Genomic DNA, 13,186 nt, shown 5'->3' on the forward strand with positions numbered 1-13,186 from the left:
ATTAAAATAATCCTATTTTGAAGATAGGTTTTTTACAGTAGTTTTTTACAGTTTTAAATAACACTATTTTGGAGACAGGTTTTTTGTCATCATAACATAGAATATTTTTTATAAATGTGTCTTTGTTTTTTCTTTCTATGCTTTGCATAAACTACTTTTTATTTTTCATTTCCTTTTGCAAAGCATAAGCTATTTTTAATTTTGAAAATTTAAATATTCTACGTTATGATGATATAAAAATATGTTTGTATATGTGTACATGCGTGTGCGTGTGTGTATGTAATATCATCATAGCATAGAGTATTTATTTTTTCTTTCTATGCTTTTGCATAAACTACTTTTCATTTTTAATTTTCTTTCGCAAAGCATAAATTATTTTTAATTTTGAAATTTTGAATTTCAATATTCTATGTTATGATGATTTTTTCTTTCTATGCTTTTGCATAAACTACTTTTCATTTTTAATTTTCTTTCGCAAAGCATAAATTATTTTTAATTTTGAAATTTTGAATTTCAATATTCTATGTTATAATGATTTTTTCTTTCTATGCTTTTGCATAAACTATTTTTAATTTTTAATTTTCTTTCGCAAAGCATAAATTATTTTTAATTTTGAAATTTTGAATTTCAATATTCTATGTTATAATGATTATATCAATTGCAATAAAATGAGCATTATATTTTTTCAATGCCATTGCTAGAGCTGTGATGACTATACCAGAACCACTACCTATTTCTAAACAAATCACAGGTTTCATCGCATGCAGAATGTCTAAATCTTCTTCCAAATCATCTATTAAAAGATACGAATCCTCAGAAGGATCATAAACTGTCTTAAGTTCTTCATCTGATAAATTAACTACTGGAGTTTCCATAAAATTTACGGTGAAAATTGTAAGAAATTTCTTTTATAAAACTTGCAAAGTAATCAATGTTAAGTAATAACAATCCGCTGCTTCAGCTCTATTTGACATATCCTATAACAAAGAGAATAGTTATGCATAAAAAATAATACTCTTCGCAACTTTTGTACGCAACTTGTAGTACATGATAGAAGCACAATTTTTTATAACATTCCAATAATTATATATGAAAATTGAAAATGATTTTCAAAATGCTCAAGAATTCTTGTAAAATAGGTAACAATAAGATATACAGGGTGACCCATTTTAACTTAGGCAGCCAAATAACTCGAAAAATAAGCAAGATAGAGAAAAATGTTTTAGACAAAAGTGGTATGGTTTCGAGGGGGCCATAAGATGGTATCATTGGTTTGACCTTGAAGAGTCATTTGAAGGTCACGTGAAGGTCACTTCAATTTTTTTAAATGGAATACCCTATATATTTTTGTACATTCTTGTAGCTTATTTCGAGAGCTTTCCAAAACACTATAATTAAGTACCTTTCCGTTAAGTACTTTTTGAGTTATGATGCTTGAAATAATTTCTTAATTTTACATAAACCGTAAAATATCTTGTAAAATATTCATTTTTCGATTATCTTACCTTAATACTTTTATGTACAAAATAATGAGAGGAATCAATTGGTGTAAAGAAAACACATAGTTGTTTTTAAGAAAAAATATGGAATTGTTAATTGCAAATTACATATTTTTTCTTCGAAACAACTATGTGTTTTCTTTACACCAATTGATTCCTCTCATTATTTTGTACATAAAACTATTAAGGTAAGGTAATCGAAAAATGAATATTTTACAAGATATTTTACGGTTTATGTAAAATTAAGAAATTATTTCAAGCCTCATAACTCAAAAAGTACTTAACGAAAATGTACTTAATTATAGTGTTTTGGAAAGCTCTCGAGATGAGCTACAAGAATGTACAAAAATATATAGGATGTTCCATTTAAAAAAATTGAAGTGACCTTCACGTGACCTTCAAATGACTCTTCAAGGTCAAACCAATGATACCATCTTATGGCCCCCTCGAAACCATACAACTTTTGTCTAAAACATTTTTCTCTATCTTGCTTATTTTTCGAGTTATTTGGCTGCCTAAGTTAAAATGGGTCACCCTGTATATGTCGCTTGTGTAAGTAAATCGCAATTTTTTATCGTTACAATTCGATGAATAAACATATATTTTGCAATAAATAGTACATACTGTGAAAGAAATATAAGAATAATAAATATACGTAAATTTGCAAGAAGAAACGCGAAAAATAAATGTTACTATTATTGCATGCGCGCTGAAAACAGAAAACTTGACGTCACCTTGTGGCGCGAATTCTCTCGTCCAGTTGATCCACCGTAAGTTTCAAGAGACTCATAAGACCTTCCGTTAATGCATCCCGCGTCGGATTTTCGCAAAAGTCATCTATCTTGTCGTCGATAGATGTATTGTCACTCGCTGTGTCCACGTCCATGTTATAGCTGTAGTGAAGTAGACACTACCGTGTCTCTTGATATATATATATATATATATATATATATATATATATAATCTGAAATAATAATATAGATACAATCTAATCTAAATATATAAATGTTATATGTATATTATTAATTATTTTATATAATTACCTGAAGTGACACACTTAACCTTTTACAACATATTTATAAGCACCGTTAACGCCACAGAGCGCTACTAATGCTGCGTCGCGTGAATCACTGCTAGCGCATTCTTGTGGCAGACGTTGGAAACGTATTTCTGTATTTTCTTTGTTACGTTAAGAGGAGTTGATGACGACCATGACGACGTTTCTTAATCGAAATTTTCACATTTCAGACTTTGCATCATGATATCTCCGTTTACAGAGCACGTAGCGCAAAAATAAAAACACTTTTATTATTTAATTTAAACCCAAGCTATCGATTAATTCTACTAAGAACTCGATCCGTTGAGCGGTTATATGAGAAATAAAAATATCGAGTTATACTCTCAATCCGACTCGCGTAATAATACACGGAGTGCATTTTTTGCTTACGCTGGGACTTAGCAAAGACACTACCGTGTCTCTTGATTAAGTATATACATCGCGCGATCAAATAGAAAATTTTTTATTGTACCGAAATAGTGCGGACACCGTTAAGTATCGCGCGTAAAATAGCGGAAATAGCGATATAAAAATATCGCTCGCGAGTGCGGGAGTGTCGTTATCGCGCGCCAACAACATGAGAGGAGGAGGAGGCCTGGGAGAGGCATCTTACATTGGCGGAGCAACCTGATGGTGAATATCTATTATTTATATATTAATTGTTATAAATCGTTAACTTGTTATAAACGAACAATAATTCGATCTTATTATTTAAATGAATTAAAGAGAAAGATTTTTATAAAAGTCATATAAAATTTTCTATTTAAAAAACAGTTTCAAAAATTTATAAAATTTTTCCATACGTGTTTATCTGCTTATTATTTTACACATCGGATATAAAATTCCGCGCGATAAAAATTTTTTTAAATATTAATTGCATTTTGTGAGCATTATTATAAATGAGTTTTATATTTGTATGTTACAGACAACTAGCTTCGATAACAACAACTCCGCTGTTGCGCATCAGTGCCGGTGAGTGAAAAAAACTTTTATTTAACTTTAAGATAACGGATTCGTAGAGATTGTAGATGTAGATATAGATGTAGATTGTAGATTGTAGATAAATCCGTTGTCTTAAAATGGATGAGCTAGGATGGATTAAATTAAATAAATTAAATAAAATAATTAAATTAAATTAATTAAATTAAATAATTTTAATAAATTCTTTCGAACTTATGCTTTACATCTATTGCGAAAATATATTGAAATATTAATTAAAAAACAAGAGATCAAGAAAAGATTTTTTTGTAAAGATTTTGTCTAATTTATTAAATAAAGGACACGCATTAACAATTATCACTTTTATCAATTTTTTATGCTAATTTACTCTTATAATACGCACTTATCTTCTAATTGCTCATAGCTCATCCATCGTAGAATTTGTTTGTAGATATTGTTTTTAAACTTTACTTTAACTTAATATAAAGCCAAATGATTAATTAATTAAATAATTTGTAATATGATAAATACACACATTAATTTTATATTTTATTATAAAATATAATTTATAGAAATTTGTAGTAATTTGGCTTTATTTCAGTTAAAATAAAGTTATATTCAATATTTAACGAACGATCGTGAAATCGAACGATCGTTACTAAATGAGCGTAAATATTTCACGCTCTTTTGCCGGTAATTATCCGGCAAAAGAAGGAGTAATTATCTCCTTCTTCGATCTCTGATTAGAGATCGCGAGAAAGAAAGTGGCCAGGATCAACGAAAGGTAGGTTCAACTGGCCTGAAGAGTACGGTTAGGGTACGCGGTTAGGGCATGCGGTTAGGGCACGTGATTAAAATATATGCATGATTAGGTGAGGATTAGAGATAGGTTCCTCAAATCCCGAATAATTTTAATCAGGAAGTAGGGTTGTTAAGGCTATTAAGTAAAATCATTAGAATTCTTCTATTAATATTAGGGTTGTTAGGGCTCTTAAGATCATTAAAATTCTGTAATAATAGAATTGTTAGAGCTATTAAAATTATTAGAATCCTTTAATAGTAGAGTTAGATTATTAAGTAAGATTCATTCTTTCTTTTAATATTCCAATAATCCTAATGGTAAATTAAAATTATTTTCATTAAGTTGAATTTATTTTTAAAAACGTTGTAAAAATAAATATAACATGTTTTAAAAATAAAAATATTTTAAAAGTGAAATTTAAATTATCAAAATTATCTTCAGAAATATTAAAGAAATTGCATAATTATTAACGTTTAAGAAATCTTAACATGTTATATTTTATTTTAAAACTTAAAAATATATGTGTATTAAATCAAATATAATATTAAATCCAAATGTTAATGCTATCAATATCAAATTATTATATCGCTGTTATTAAATATTTGAATAAATGGAATATTATTATTTGATATTGATAGCACCATAAACTTGTAAATTGTAAATTGTAAATTATAAATAGTTATAATTGTATTTTAATTATAATCTAACATTAATATTTTAATTGTAAAATACATACAATTTTGACTATAATTATATTATATGAAATTGTATTTACGATTCTAAATTCTTATGTAAATTACACGAAAAATTATCGAAAATATACGTATAATGATTACACAATAGTAATTAACATAATAGTAATTCATTAAATTAAAGTATTTATTTCTGTAATATATATTTTTGGAATATTCATAAAAAAGTAACTGTTTGTATATTTTCATGTCAAAGAGTCATTAATAAATTCGGACAATTTTTATATAAAATGTAAAAATTCGATGCTAAATTAATGATTAAATATAAGCATTATAAAATTTGACGGACGCCTTCGTTACAGAATCGCGAGTCAATTATTATAAATTTAATGATATGCTTTCCGTTAGCTTTATTTATTTATGAATTCCATATCGCGCGGAACTGAATATTCTTAAAATAAATTTTTAAATTATGATTGCGAAAATACCGTGTTCTTTCCGCGTTCTCTTCGCGTCCTTATACAAGATTATCATTTCAACAGAAGAATTTTATCGCTGTCCCTCTCGTCAGATAATATTCCGAAATATTGCTAATTAAATATAAAGAAATGTCGAATAAAAGAGTGAAGATTCGATGTGATAAGTCAACAGTTAAATATTAGCTTCACAAAATTTAACGATCACCTTCGATATTATAGAATCGCAAGTTAATTATTATGAATTTAATAATTTGTTTTTTCAGTTATATTTGTATTTACGAATTTTTTTTTTCGTATCGGAAAATATTCATAAATAAATTAGTAAATTACTGTTGCGAAACCACCGTGTTTTTCTCGCGTTCTTTTTCGCGTTCTTAGACGAGATTGTCATTTTAATAAAAGAGTAATCATTGTTCCTTCCGTTAAATAAACATTAATGAAAGTTGCGTGGCTCGTACCGCCGAGAAGTCGAAACGATTTTTATCATGGAGAATTATTTCTCACCGGTTCTTGTAAGATCCATTCGCGACGTCTAGTTCGGTACTCTGTTGAAAATTGGGAATTTTTATTGTAAGATTGAAGGAACTAATCCCAGGTTTTCCTAGCAATTTCCGAAAACAGTGATTTCGGTAGTAATTCAACGACGATACGCTTCTTTAACGTCGAATTAATTTAAATTATATATATTTAGATGAGAGAAATGTATCTTTTCTTTTCTTCGTTAAAAATGTTCTATCATTATTAGGATTGGTATTATTATTGTCTATATATATAATGCCAGAAAGATTTAATAGTAGATTAAATATGGATATAGCGTTGTGTATAAATTTTAATTTTTCAAGTAATTTCATATTGTAATTAATTTGTATACATTTTTTGATAAAAATGATTACGAGCGAATATATTTTTAATTAATATAATTTGTCTCTTTTGAAAAATTATTTCTAGGTGCTGGGGATATTAACATTAATTTTTAGTTTCTTTTAAGAAACTATTTGCAGGTATTGGACATCCATCGCCATTTTGAAATATTAGTTTTTAGGTATATATCATTTTATATACATATGTATAATAAAATACATGCACAAATTCACGTATCCAAAATATTTTCATAATTTTTAATAATGTTATATATTATATATAAGCGAAATTATACATGAATGTTACATAAAATGTGCGAATACTTAAAAATTTCGAGACAAATCGAATGGGTACTCCTATATCAGTAAGATAGTGATAAAAAGAAAAGAAATTATTAATTTAAACGTTATAAGAATAAGAATCTAGAGAATTAATCCAGAATTAATTGTTTAAAATTATTTGATTTATTTTATTTTGCACACTGTACGAATTGAAATTTTTTAAATCTTGCTGATATCGGGTTCGATTCGTCTCGTGCGCGCGAACGGTACCCCAAATTATATGTGTTCGCACATTTAACACATACTCCAATAATGCATGTATTTTATTATTTATAAATATAATCGTTCGTAATCACATTTCAATAAAAAAGGTCGTTATATCCATTTAATTTTCAATAAAGAAATATATTTCTTAATAATGGAAGAACATATTTTCTGATGTGCATATCAATTTCGTGAATTAAAGATAATGACGAGGGATAATTGTCGTTGATTTATTACTGAAATCATTGCTATCGGGAATAGTCCGGAAGATCCAGGATTCGTTCCCTCCTACAGTAAAGTTCCCGACGTTCAATGGATCACTTAACTTTTTTTCGCAGATTGATCTTGCGAAATCTGATGTAGAAACAAGATGTTAATCGTCCTCCATTTTTAAGATCACTCCTCTTTTTATCGGATACACCGGTATGTCACTCGCCTATCTGCAATTGAATATTCTGAATATTATCGATTTATTTATTCGTCGCGTTTTATCGCGAATTTTAAATCGCGATTTATCTTATAAAAATTCGCAAGTAAATCGGTCGGTGAATTGCATATTCACAAACATTACAGACCTCAAATGTTTGTCGAAATATTTTCGATTTTCTATATTTACGTGATAATAATTATCGCGCACGTGTCTGTTGAGAGCTTCGATTATTATATTATAAAAATTATACGTATCGCGATCAAATATTCCGCATATTATCGACTTATTTATTCGTCGCGTTTTCTCGTGAATTCGAGTCGCGATTTATTTTATAAAGATTCGCAATTAACTCGGACAGTGAGTACTGTATTCGTAAATATTGCAGTCATCAAATTGTCTGTCAAAATATCTTCGCATCTATGTGATAATTATATCGCGCGCGATTATAATGTCTATTGAGGCGCTTCGATTATTATATTATAAAAAGTATACATATCACAAACGGATATTCCGAATATTATCGATTTATTTATTCGTCGCGTTTTCTCGGGAATTTTAAATCGCGATTTATCTTATAATTTAATCGTTGACTTATACATTGAAGCTTTGTTTATCTTTCCACGTCTTTGAATATTGTTTTTACTTACTTCGTGCAAAATGCTGGTAGTGCAAATATTTTCTTCTATAATTTAAAAGACGATCGATAACTTTATTAATGACTGTTTTAAACGTGATTCTTTACATTATTTAAATCTTATTAAACTCTACAATTACATCGATTATTAGAGGGACTTTGAAAATCATTCGTTCCGTTATTTTCTATTAAACGTGGCCACAATGCGATTTTTAATTATATTTTGAAGCTTATAGAGCTCATTTCATCTTATTCAGCTAATCATGCGCGAAATAGGATATGTATTTTATTTTCAATCGTGAAATTAGTATAAGGTCGTATAAAGTCGCGTATTAATCGCAAATAAATCGGACAGTGAATTTTATGTTCATAAACAATACGGATCACAAATGTTTGCTAAAATATCTTCGTCTGTCATCATTTGTGTGATAATAATTATATCGCACGCGTGTCTATTAATGGTTTCGATTAACATATTATAAAAATTATGCGTATCTCGCAATCGAATATTCCGATTATTGTCGATTTATTTATTCGTCACGTTTTCTCGTGAATTTTAAATCGCGATTTATTTAGTAATTTAATTGTTGATTTCGAAATTTTCTATTCGATTTTATTCTATCTTTTCATTTTGAATATTTCCTTTTCATCACGATTATTTACGTTATATTAAACTTATTAAATTCTATTATTGCAAATCTATTATTAATAATAAATGTCGCGTATTTAATCTTCGCTGATCAGTCTCGTCTGGACTATGTAAAAATTTTTAGTAAATTTTATATTGTACGTATATTTTGGACATTTTCGTGTAATAAATTATTCCATGTAATAAATTATTTTGTATTAAATTTCGAATTATCTTTTATATTAAATTTGTATTATATTTTGTCATATATTTTGTAATATGTATTTAGCATAAAAATATTATGCATAAAAATATTATGTTGGTATGAAAATTATAATAAAAGTATATAAAAATAATGTTAGCTATATTAAAATGGAACATATGAATTCGTTATATTTTATATAAAGAAAGAGACTTAAAATATTTTGCAACATCTATATTTTTCGAGTCTTAATTATAAAAACTTCAGAAGAATCAGTGATTAATTTGACAAATTCTATACATGTATTAATAATTAAATTTTTAAATAATTAAAAAAATGATTGATAAATATCAAAGATCAGTTTACTGCTAATTAAGAAGGTTTATAGAAATACGATTAAAAATGTTTTTATCCCACAGCATTTCAGGCATTTTGTGTTTTGTAAATAAAAAGATATAAATATGAGAATGAATATAGAAAAATATTTATTTTATCTTTGAATATTACAGTATCTTTCGCGATTGAATAATTTATTTACTATTAATTTACATACATAAGTATCTTGTTATACAGCACTGGTGCGCTACCGACATTTCGTGCACATAGCACGGAACAAAACCAGAAATTGTGCACATTATATATTACCCTCTGAGAACATTCATGGACATTGGCTTTGTAGTTCATGTCCACGTTTTCAATGTCCATGGAGGGAGTATCGCTTTCAGGGATCACCTAAAAGCAGGCCATGACATCTCTCAGTCGTCTCTCTGGTTAAGAATAGGTTCATACATTACAGAAATCATGTATATTTTATAATTTATATAATCATATAAGACACGATTTTATCAAATTTATAATGCGAACAATCGTGAGCCAGCAGCGTGTAATTATTTTTCAGTGCCAACATAGCTGTTTGATGTAAGAAAGTATGTCCTATTCTGACATTATTATTCGAGCGATGACACAATTGATCCGATAAAATTGATCGTACGCACAATACCTGCATGATAAGAAGTTCAACATGTAAATCGTGTCAAGTGATTGAGGCTATTTGTGCCATTTTGGCTGCACATTTTCTGTTAACGGAATTTTTATGTCTATCATTCAACTGCAGGATTTCATTGCAGATTCATCTCGCATGAATTATTTACAGGTATAAATGATTAACGTGCTGTTATGCATTATGCACAAGTGAATTTATACCTGTTAATATCTGCTTATTCGAAATAATTCTGCGAGGGTAATAACTAGTTGAATTAAAGGTAATAATAGTTAATAATTTTTATTTCTTTTTAATCCGATGTATATACATAGCTAAGAAGAAATTTAAAACCAGATAGACTGGATATGTAAAAACATTTGTAATATGTATATTTTAATCGAAATGTGATATTTTACCTATTTGATAAACTTAAAATCTAACAGGATAATAATATTGTAACTGCGAAATTTTTTATTTCTTTAGTTACATTTATATCTGTTATGTTGTTAATTTGTTGTTAGTTAGTTGTTGTAGTTTTGTAAAATTGTAATCAGAAGATATAAAAAACAAAAAAAGATAATACAGATGTTTTGTATACTTTAAATTGTTTCAAATGTCCTTAAAATGTTTAATATAGAGAGTTCTCTAGCCTATAATTTCACAATTATGTGTATGTATGTGTGTGAAAGATAGTATTGTTATAACAATGCTAAATATAATCTTGAACTCAATAATAAATTATATTATAGATTGTATATCATATTGTATAAGGAATTTTATCTTGTACAGCAACAAAATGTCTGAAAAACTTGCAAGTCAACCACAACCCATTGTCAAGATAGGCCATTATACATTAGGCCAGACTTTAGGTGTTGGTACATTTGGTAAAGTAAAAAGTATGTATCCATATATATACATATATGATACATAAATATTTTTTATACTATGTATGCCTTTTCATTACTTAGTTGGAGAACATGTTTTAACAAAACATAAGGTTGCTGTGAAAATTCTGAATCGTCAAAAAATCAAAAGCCTAGATGTTGTAGGGAAAATTCGCAGGGAAATACAAAATCTTAAACTCTTCAGGCATCCTCATATTATCAAATTGTAAGTATTAATTAATCATTTAAAAATTTTAATAATATTATTTATATATAGATCTCACAGATAAATAACAGAGGAAACTCTAATCTTTTGGAAACAAAATTAATTTCGTAAAAAATATAATCGAGAAAACTTTAATTTGAAAGTAAAATTTTTGCTATTTTATAACTTTTGCCAGATACTAACTTTTAAATAAACAATTCCTATAATTCAGTACTAGTCTTAATATACATTTCATGTACACAGATACCAGGTCATAAGTACTCCTACAGACATATTCATGATAATGGAATATGTCTCAGGTGGAGAGCTGTTTGATTATATCGTTAAGCATGGTAAACTTAAGGAGTACGAAGCACGACGATTTTTCCAACAAATTATATCGGGCGTCGATTATTGTCATCGACATATGATAGTCCATCGTGATTTAAAACCAGAAAATCTTCTGTTAGATCACAATCTTCATGTGAAGATCGCAGACTTTGGTACATGGATATAATTGACATACATTGACATTCCTATTATATAATATAAGCATTATTATTCTTTTTCAAAAATTTGCAGGTCTATCGAATATGATGATGGATGGTGAGTTCTTACGTACTTCGTGCGGTTCTCCAAATTATGCCGCGCCGGAAGTAATATCTGGCAAATTGTACGCCGGTCCCGAAGTAGATATTTGGTCGTGTGGTGTTATATTGTACGCGCTACTCTGCGGTACCTTACCATTTGACGACGAACACGTTCCTACACTCTTTCGCAAAATTAAATGTAAGTTCTTCTCTCGAAGAGAATGTACGCAGATAAGTATTTTCTTCATTGCATTTTAGATATTATAATAGATATTGTATAATTCACCTTTGATTTTAGCTGGTGTTTTTCCTATTCCGGAATATTTGAACAAGACTGTTGTTAGTCTCTTATGCCATATGTTACAAGTCGACCCGATGAAAAGGGCAACTATTGAAGACATTAAGTATGTTAAATAATACATGAATCCATTTTAATTAAGAGTATAACTATTATTATATCTAATATATTCTTCAACTTCAGAAAACACGAGTGGTTCCAGAAGGATTTACCGTCGTATTTGTTTCCATCACCCGTCGAACAAGATTCATCCGTTATCGACATAGACGCCGTGAACGAAGTGTGCGAGAAGTTTAATGTCAAAGAACCAGAAGTACATTCCGCGCTATTGGGCGGTGATCCGCATGATCAGTTGGCGATTGCCTATCATTTAATCATTGATAATAAAAGAATCGCGGATGAAGCCGCTAAAGCTGAATTAAAAGACTTTTATGTGGCGTCTAGCCCACCGCCGGTAGCGTTTAGCCCAAATGACGCGAGCAGTAGTCCCTTGAGGCCTCATCCAGAAAGAATTGCACGTATGTGAAACATATGAATGAAACAAGTTCACTAACTTGTGTTGTCCATCACTCAATTTGAGATTTTTATAAAGTTTAAACAGTATTTATTGCAAAAATTGTCAGATGCATTAAATGTTACCAAATATTTTGCTTTGGACAATTTATTATTATTTTGTATAAAATTAAATCTGTGAAAATGAAAGGTATATTTTAACTAATCTCTCTGATAATAACTATGTTGTAGCATACCGTGAACGTCAAGGTTCACAAAGTAGTACATCCGGACAGACACAAGGCAATCGCGGTACGCCTGTGAAGAGAGCAAAGTGGCATTTAGGTATCAGATCGCAATCCAAGCCAAATGACATTATGAATGAAGTTTACCGTGCCATGAAAGCGCTTAACTTTGTAAGATTCATCATACTGAATTGTGTAGCAACAATTATTTGCTTACATGCGACAACATACGAATTGTGTTTTCAGGAATGGAAGATTATAAATGCATACAGTGTTAGAGTACGACATAAGAACAACTTGACTGACAGATATAGCAAAATGTCATTACAATTGTATCAAGTTGATTACAAGAGTTATTTATTAGATTTTAAGTCTTTATCGACGGAAGAGGATGACATTGGACGAGGTAAGTTATCCAATACAAAATTATTATGATTGCACAAGCATAATTTATGTGTACAAAAATATATATGCATACTTTTAGATCCAACATTGCCACCTCCGCAAGCAACGGGTCATCATACAATGGAATTTTTCGAAATGTGTGCAGCATTAATTACACAATTGGCGCGATAGCGTGCATGTTTTTTGAAGATAAAATTCTATTACATCTTGTGCTTTTAATGGTGTATAGTATGAAATAAATGCAGACTGCTGTAAAATAAATTGTAAGTTTTGCCCTGTAATTTGTAAATTAATATATATTTTTCAAGTTATATTTT

The 13,186-nt window shown here is 28.7% G+C and overlaps 1 protein-coding gene across 1 annotated transcript; it reads left to right on the forward strand.

Moving 5' to 3' along the window:
• The first annotated feature begins 9,515 nt into the window (after nucleotides 1-9,515).
• Ampkalpha (AMP-activated protein kinase alpha subunit) lies at nucleotides 9,516-13,136 on the forward strand. Its single transcript, XM_083098585.1, has 10 exons — nucleotides 9,516-10,030; nucleotides 10,540-10,646; nucleotides 10,719-10,860; nucleotides 11,104-11,342; nucleotides 11,422-11,628; nucleotides 11,728-11,833; nucleotides 11,911-12,245; nucleotides 12,472-12,635; nucleotides 12,711-12,870; nucleotides 12,949-13,136. The coding sequence occupies exons 2-10, from the start codon at nucleotides 10,547-10,549 to the stop codon at nucleotides 13,038-13,040; spliced, it is 1,545 nt and encodes a 514-aa protein (XP_082954711.1). The 5' UTR covers nucleotides 9,516-10,030; nucleotides 10,540-10,546; the 3' UTR covers nucleotides 13,041-13,136.
• Nucleotides 13,137-13,186: the final 50 nt, after the last annotated feature.

The sequence above is a fragment of the Camponotus vicinus genome, unplaced genomic scaffold (assembly GCF_025532165.1).
Source record: "Camponotus vicinus isolate PSW18456_S1 unplaced genomic scaffold, iyCamVici1.0 SCAF_4, whole genome shotgun sequence".
Classification (NCBI taxonomy): domain Eukaryota; kingdom Metazoa; phylum Arthropoda; class Insecta; order Hymenoptera; family Formicidae; genus Camponotus; species Camponotus vicinus.